This window comes from Amphiura filiformis, chromosome 17 (genome assembly GCF_039555335.1).
Source record: "Amphiura filiformis chromosome 17, Afil_fr2py, whole genome shotgun sequence".
NCBI lineage: Eukaryota > Metazoa > Echinodermata > Ophiuroidea > Amphilepidida > Amphiuridae > Amphiura > Amphiura filiformis.
The window spans coordinates 23,339,461-23,348,491 of record NC_092644.1 but is presented as its reverse complement, the minus strand read 5'-3'; the positions used below and the strand labels follow the sequence as shown (position 1 = coordinate 23,348,491).

Genomic DNA, 9,031 nt, shown 5'->3' with positions numbered 1-9,031 from the left:
AAATTAATTTTGTAATTTTTGATTTTAGGGAAATTTAGAAACACCTATAACTTAAAATAGAAACACTTAATTTAAAAAAGCTGGCGAGAGAATTTTCTAAATTTGATTACCTTTCATATGACACCTTGTTTGTTGAAATTGGACCTATAGTTTAACATTACCATTTTATATCTCCTTTGTTAAAGCCAATATCTTGAAAAAATTGCTGTCCTTTATTAAGTAGCATTTTTGCAATAAAATAAATTAAAAACCAGATTTATGCAGTGGGTATAAAGGAGAGAAAATCACATTTAAGCAAATTACTTGTTTTGAAAAATTAAGCTGATTTGAAGAACTTGGCAACATGCCAAAAACATGGCGTGTGCAAAGTCTATGGGGTTTTCCAATCACAAAAACTGGCAGGTGAGTTTTTCTCACCCATCTCCACATTCTGTATCATTTTCAAGCAAATCTGAGCATGACACCGTAGCCGTTCATACTACCTTAACTAATTTGCATACAAATCCCAAATCCACCAACCAAACTTTTAGTTTTCAATCAGCAGGACGAAATCATAGGCCTGACACTATAGAAGGAATTTCAATTGAATGAACACTATATGATCCAACTGGGATCGTATATCGCATATTTCAAACTACAACACAAGTGCACAGCCTTGGATACAATACTAACCAATCACAAGTGTGTTGGCATGGTTGGATTCACTTCTGCGTTACGCAGGCACAGTCGCACACGCACGCTGGCGTACATCGCGCAGTGTACGCAAAAACTTTTCTCGCTATGTCGGGCTTTGTTCATTCAATTAAAATTTCCACCGTAGGACCTCAAACATGGTCATCCATGAGTACAGTTCTTTAACCCCAATAAGCTTCTGCATGCATGAAATGACCTTTGAGTATGACAGGTACAATAACTCATACTCAACAACTTGAGGTCAAATTTTTAGCTAGCAGTATTGAATGGGGGTTATTGAACTTTGCCATTGGAAGCTATTGGAGATGAGATAATTTTGCCACATAGTGTGATTTTCCTGTGTTACTAATAATGGTTAATACACTGAAGGTTTAATGTAAGAAGGCCCTATCTGCAATAGCTGCCCTATAGACATGTGACAATTTTGGCATTCTATATTGTACACATAAAAATGACACATGGCAGCTATTGCAGATGGTGTCTTTTTGAACTTGCCCCGTGACATTTTAGTGTGTTATGCTGAGAATACAATGTACTGATGTGACATTTACTTTTAAAATAAAGCATTTTCTTACAAAAAAAGTTTGATGTTTGATTGGTTTTTGTTTTCTAAGTACATTTTCATGATACAAGAATGATCAGTGGTACTCATCAATTTGTAGTGCCAAGATGACTACATCTACAGTAAGCCAGGTACCAGTTGTGTTCACCCCTGGCATCTTCCTTGGGTTTTTGGATCGTCATATCTTTATTTCTTGAACAATTTCAACAAATGAGGTCTTAAATTCGAGCTAAAAGATCAGCCATTGGCTGATGGTTCCAATTATGACATATGTGTCTTTGTTTAGGATATACAAGGGGTGAACATAACTGGTATCTTAATTTTTTGGCTTACTATATATGCAACATCAGATCCACCAGATTTGATAGTAGCCATGTCATGCATTTATGATTGTTTCAAATGAGCTTTTCAAACCTGATTTTTTGGCATTTTTGTAATGTTTACACATGTCCCAAATTAGACCTAATTGGATCCAGCCAAATTCATTCCATTGTGTTTTGAATTGAAGTCCCAACATATTTGAATTATGACTTTAAATTCCCCATAGAACACTATAGACTGGCCAGTCGGTTTCCTTTCTTATTAACTTATTAGTATGGCTTAAAATGACCTGAAAACTTTCCTGACAGTTATTACTAATAATATTTTAAGATTATTTGTCAAAAAATAACTAGATTTAAATATGACCGAAGTAAAATGTTAATAAGTGTAAAATTTGTAATTTTAAGAGGATCCAATGTTACAAGTAATATCAGATACTGTGTGTGTGGGGGGGAGGGAGCAGAACTATTAAAGGTACCAATTATCATTTGATCTTCTTTTCCTACAGTACCTACCTCCGGGGGCACTCACATGTAGAGATGGTACGGGTATGCGCGGCGGTCAAGGGTCCCTTTTTCAGGCTCTCTGGCAGTTCTTCAAGACCCTTTTGCATCATGCTCCAGAATGAAATTTGAGCTCAAATTTGGACAAATTTGAAATTTTTAGCTCCAAAACCTATAATTTGGCTAAATTTTTGTTCACAGACCCCCATAAAAATGTTGAAATTTCAGTTCATTAAGCCCCTATTTTGCCCCAAAATCAGTTCTTAGTTCTCAAAGCGCACACCCCTATCAAAATTTAAGTTGAGTGCCCCCGGACCTACCTACCTACCTACTTCAGACCCTGTGGCCCATAAAGCTGCAAGTCTCCTCCAGCTGTCCCTGTCTCTAGCTATTGGCTTGGCTTCGTTCTAGACTGGATCCTTCAGTCTTTCAAGAACTACGCACGGTCATCGGGTTGTGCTGTTGGTAGGCAACGTGAAGGATTGTGGGTAAAAAAAGGCGCTGCCATTAGAGGCCAGAAGGATTCAGGCTAGCTTCGTTCCATGACATGATAGTCTCTATAAATCTTAAACTCAAATTGAGAGTAACGTCTTGTTGGATTTCTCGGGGGCAGATTTGAATCTTGTGTGTTTACATGGTTGCATTGCCAGCGTATGGACAAATGGCCCTTCTATGTTTGGGTATATGTTTATAAATTCAACATGGTGTTTCACTCAACTTGAGATGAGACAGACTATAGTAGGGCCTTATACAAAAAAACTTGGGTGGTTTTACATGCATGTACTAGAATATTTATTCATTGGTGCCACTCATGAGAATCCATCCCGTAGTGTACTGTTGATGCCAGATAATTGCTCAAAAATGGTCTAGTGCTGTTATCAGGTCTCAGCTGCTTGGAGCATGAAAAGGGTAACCGCATTTACTGCTTCAACCTAGAAGTATATTAAACCAAATCTGTGGCATCGGGGTTGATGCTTTGCGTCATATGCACCGCGTCTTCAAAAATAGCGTGGTGCACGCAGTAAGTGCAAATTGCGCAGCAGTTGGTGCGCCACAGAAGCATTTACACATGCATTGCACTGAAATAATTATTCTCATACCTCCAGTTTCCAAGGTCTATTTACTTTGTACTTCTGAGTTGACGGACTATAGGCTGCCTGGACCACATACACACGAGCAGCCAAGCAATTGACCCTTTTGTGTTCCAAGAAGTCGATATATCATTTGCTTCTTACCCGCTATCTGTGGTAGCTGAGCATATGAGCATGAGATATTAATGAAATGAGCATAGTTAGCAAGCTGCTAGTCTTGGTATATCTGCATTAAACTGATTTTGACACATGAACAAATTTACCAGCTTTGACTACATGTCCCTGACATCAGCAGTAGATTGGGCATTGATAAACTATATAGCAAAAGATAAGGGCATTGATATAATACCAGCAGTAGATAATGGTATTGATAAACTACCTGATATCAGCAGGGATATGTCTAATATAAGCAGTAGATAGGGCATTGCTAAACAACTTGATTCAAGTTTTATTTGATATCAGCAGTAGATATGAACATTGATAAAGTACCTGATATCAGCAGAATGGCATTGATAAACTAGTTGAAATCAGCATTAGATGGGTATTGATATATATAATACCAGCAGTATATACAGCATTGATAAACTAGTTAATATCAGCATTAGAGATGGCATTGATAAACAACCTGATATCAGCAATAGATATGGCATTGATAAACTACCTGATATCAGCAGTAGATAAGGCAATGCCCTCAAAATAACCAATGTGCAGTTATTAACCTCCAATTAGCTACTTGATATTAGCAGTAGATAAGGGCATTGATAAACTAGATGATATCGGCAGTAGATAGGGTATCGATAAACTACTTAATACCAGCAGTATATACAGCATTGATAAACTAGCTCATATCAGCAGTAGATATGAGCATTGATAAACTACCTGATAGCATCAGTAGATAAGGGACTTGATAAACTAGGTGATATCAGCAGAGATATGAGCATTAAAACTACCTGATATCAGCATTAGATAGGGCATTGATAAGGTATTGATAAACTAACTGGTATAAGCACTGGAGGGGGCATTGATAAACTACCTAATAGCATAAGATATGATTTTTATAAACAAATCGATATCAGAAGCAGTAAATCGGGTATAGACAAACTACCTGATATCAGCAGAGATATGAGTATTGATAAACTACCTGATATCAGCAATAGATAGGGCATTGATAAACTACCTAATAGCATAAGATATGATTTTTATAAACTAGCTGATATCAGCAGCAGTAAATCGGGTATTGACAAACTACCTGATATCAGCAGAGATATGAGTATTGATAAACTACCTGATATCAGCAGTAGATAGGGCATTGATAAACTACCCGATATCAGCAGAGATATGAGCATTAAAACTACCTGATATCAGCAGTAGATAAGGGACTTGATAAACTAGCTGATATCAGCAGTAGATAGGGCATTGATAAACTAGCTGATATCAGCAGTAGATAGGGCATTGATAAACTAGCTGATATCAGCAGTAGATAGGGCATTGATAAACTACTTAATACTAGCAGTATACAGCGTTGATAAAATAGCTGATATCAGCAGTAGATAAGGGCATTGATAAACTAACTGGTATAAGCACTAGATAGGGCATTGACAAACTACCTAATAGCATAAGATATGGTTTTTATAAACAAGTCGATATCAGAAGCAGTAGATCGGGTATTGATAAACTACCTAATATCAGTATTGACAAAATAGTTGATACTAGCCAAACAAGAATTCCTGAAAAAAATTGGTGTCAGTTCCAATTTACAATGTAATTATTAGTTTAGTTTAGTTTAGTTTAATACCTTTATTGCACAAAATATCAAAAAGCGGTGTGTGGTGCAAAAGGGCATCCCCGAACAGGCACGCAGGCCCACTGGATGGGGTCCCTTATACACACACCAAAATAAAAGAAATAAAATTACACAGTACATAATTATAAACACATTTTTAAAAAACACAATAAAATACATTAAAAAGACAATATAATACTAAAATTGAGTTGCCAAGTATAAAGACATCGCATAATTCAATAATCATTAGTGAAATTGCACAAAGTAGGTAAACTGATTTGGCAATTTGCAAATGTTCCCCGTACAAAACCAAGAACACCTCGGCACAAAGATCCCCTACACACCCCAATGACGCTCTGCACCACACCGTAGCACCATATCAAATTGACTGATCAACTCACACACACCTCATCCGATTCCTACTGGAACTTGATGTTGGTGGCGTCAATCTGAGAAAGTACCACGGTGTAATGAATGTAATGTAAAAGATGGAATTGCATGAGAAGTTTTGCACTGCAGCACTGACAGGAACATTTAGTGGTAGTTCATTTATCATTAAATAATTATACTTACATACGTGTTTTGGCGCAGCGTCAGCCTTCTATTCTAGCTAAACACGTTTTTAAAAATAAAAAATATGCAAATGAGACAGCTAATTTGCATATTTTGCGACAAAAATCAAATGGGATCTTAAGACTGCCCCTTACCACCATCCCACCAAGTTAAAACTCTATACGCCTCACCAGTTCCAAAAAATGGCAAAAAGCCTTTTTTTTAAATAAACAAATATGCAAATGAGGTGGCTAATTTGAATATTTTGCGACAAAAATCACGTGGGATCTTAAGACTGCCCCTATATACCCCCTACCAGTTCCGAAAAATGGCAAAAAGCGTTTTTAAACATAGAAAAAAAGGGAAATGAGGTGGCTGATTTGCATATTTTGTGACAAAAATAGCATCTGATCTTAACCATCACCCCACCAAATTACATTTCTATATGCCTCACAAGTTCTGAAAAATGGCCAAAAGCAATTTGACAAATAAAAAATAGGCAAATGTGGTGACTAATTTGCATATCTTGCGACAAAAATTGCATCGGATCTTGTGACTGCCGGCTGCCGCTTACCACAACCTCATCAAGTTACATCCCTATACGCCTCACCAGTTCTTCGAAATGGCAAAACAAACCACCAAAAACAATTTTTAAGTAAAATAAATTATGCAAATTAGCAACCTAATTTGCGCCAAAAATTGCATCAAGTCTTAGGGCAGCCACTTACCACCACCCTACCAAGTTATACCCCAATACACCTCACCAGCTCCGAGAAACTGCCGCTTACCACAACCTCATCAAGTTACATCCCTATACGCCTCACTACCGGTAGTTCTTCAAAATGGCAAAAAAAACCCAAAAAACAATTTTTAAGTTAAAGTTAGCTACCTAATTTGCATATTTTGCGCCAAAAAATGCATCAAGTCTTAGGGCAGCCACTTACCACCACCCTACCAAGTTACACCCAGATACACCTCACCAGCTCCGAGAAACTAGTCATAGTCAAAACAGTGATATCTTTGAATATCCAACATAACATCTCTCTCAATGTTAAAAATGTCATGTTTGGTGAACATGGTTCACACAGCAAAGACAACTTGTTTGTCAACTATGTAATTGTAATTACCAAGCTTTGTATTAGCAAAATATAGATATGATAATCACCCCAATCTTCTCTTTTTGTTTGATATTAAATGAACTCAAAATTCGCAATGTATCTAGTTGTTCAACTTAATTTCTTATACTTGTATATTTTATATAGTGTAATGCAATAATCTTTGTGTTCTGAAAATGTGTGATTTAATGATTTAAATATGTATAATATGTGGTTTTCGTAATATGTATAATAAAGGCTTATGCCTGACAACTCGTCAAAAAAAAAAAAAAAAAAAAAAAAAAAAAAGCTCCGAGAAACTAACCTGGAAGCCAAAGGCATTTAAAAACAAAGTTAAATGTATAAGACCCCATTATAGCATAAGGCAATTTATAAGTCATTTTAAATGATTTTAAATGTGACGTATAAAATTTGTCTATAACACAGGGAGCTATAAAATGTAGGGATTTGGGTACTTTTTGTTCATTTTTCACAGAAATTGAAGGATTTTGACCTATGTTTTTGTTTGTCTGTTTACCCCTGAGTCGCTGAAACAAAGAATTATATTAATTAAATCACCTAATTTATAATTAATAAAGGACAAAGAAAGATAAAAGCAAAAGGATGCTTCATTTAGTTAAAACAATAGTAACATCCCTGTTGTGTACAAAAATATAACTCTATACGACAATGCAAATCAGGATCAATTCATGGACTATTAGTGCACAGGGAAATGTTGAGTATGTAAATTAAATGGAACAGCCAAAATGCCAATGAGTATGTAATTTAACTAGAACAGCCTTAAATTGATATCGATATTAATATTGACGTCACAGATTCGATTTGTCACGTGATCGTCAAACCTGTACTAAAGGTGTCAGTTCTGCAGGAACTGACACAAAAATAGGGCATTGATGAACAACCTGATATCAGCAGTAGGTATAGTATGAGCATTGATAAATTACCTGCTATCAGCAGTAAATAAGGGTATTGGTAAATCATCTGATACCAGTAGTAGACAGGGCATTGATAAACAACGTGATATCAGTAGTAGATATGAGCATTGATAAACTACAGTACCTGATATCAGCAATAGATAATGACATTGACAAACTTGCTGATATCAGCAGAGATATAAGGACTAGTGATAAACTACCTGCAGTATATAAGGGAATTGATAACCTAGTTGATATCAGCAGTAGATAGGGTATTGACAAACTAGCTGATATCAGCAGTAGATAGGGTATTGACAAACTAGCTGATATCAGCAGTAGATAGGGTATTGACAAACTAGCTGACATCAGCAGTAGATAGGGTATTGACAAACTAGCTGATATCAGCAGTAGATAGGGTATTGATAAACTAGCTGATATCTGCAGTAGATAGGGCACTGAAAACTAGCTGATATCTGCAGTAGATAAGGGCATTGATAAACTAGCTGATATCTGCAGTAGATAGGGTATTGACAAACAAGCTGATATCTGCAGTAGATAGGGCACTGAAAACTAGCTGATATCTGCAGTAGATAAGGGCATTGATAAACTAGCTGATATCTGCAGTAGATAAGGGCATTGATAAACTACCTGATAGCATTTGATATAATTTTTTTATAAAACTAGCCGATTATAAATAGCAGTAGATCAGGTATTATAAACTATATATGTACTTAATATATCAGATTCAGTATTGTTAAAATACGGTAGTTGATACATGGGGCATTGATAAACTAGCTACAATATCAGCAATAGATAGGGCATTGATAAACTAGCTGATATCAGGGCATTGATATAAATTTAGTTGATATCAGCAGGATAGCGCATTGATAATCTAAGTCACAGTCGATTTTTGACTCCTTGTGTAGTTTTAGTGCTTGTGTTCTAAACCACCGTCTATAGCCTCATCCCCAGCTAACTTCAAAAAAGTTTCTGTCAATCGGGCCAGTCACCTACCTTGAATTTTTTTCTTCAAGTTGTTGCAACCAAACCGGAATATTGTTTGTTTGCTTGCTTGCTTGGATGCCGATCGTTTTTAACGGGTACTGTTACAAGTGATTTCTGTGTGTGGGGGGGGGGGGATACTCATAATATATACACAAGGAAATAACATTTTAAAATTATATAGGCACACATATTAATAGGACACAACAAATACTAACACAACTCGCTTAAAAATTAAATGGCAATTATTTGCCGTGCTTAAAATAAGAAAAACAAAGTTGTCAGTACAATACTAATTGGTTAGATGAATTAAAATATACCCCTGATTGTGCAATGGGGTATATGGTTAGCGATCGAAGTGGAACTAATTATTAGCGGACTCATTATAGTGCCTGTGTATTTTGTGCATTGTATTATCTCATCAAGGCAAGTAATGTATCAAAGGCACCTTTCAGGTCGTTTAATCAAGCATGTTAATATGACTTTGTCATTAAA

At 36.1% G+C, this 9,031-nt stretch overlaps 1 protein-coding gene across 1 annotated transcript in view; it reads left to right on the top strand.

Annotated features, from left to right (window-relative positions):
* The first annotated feature begins 1,362 nt into the window (after positions 1-1,362).
* Positions 1,363-9,031, top strand: part of LOC140137073 (uncharacterized) — a 37,909-nt gene continuing 30,240 nt past the window's right edge. Inside the window, exons 1-2 of the mRNA XM_072158731.1 lie at positions 1,363-1,377; positions 2,085-2,124. Of these exons, the coding sequence (XP_072014832.1) occupies positions 1,363-1,377; positions 2,085-2,124 (55 nt within the window). The remainder of the gene's footprint in view (positions 1,378-2,084; positions 2,125-9,031) is intronic.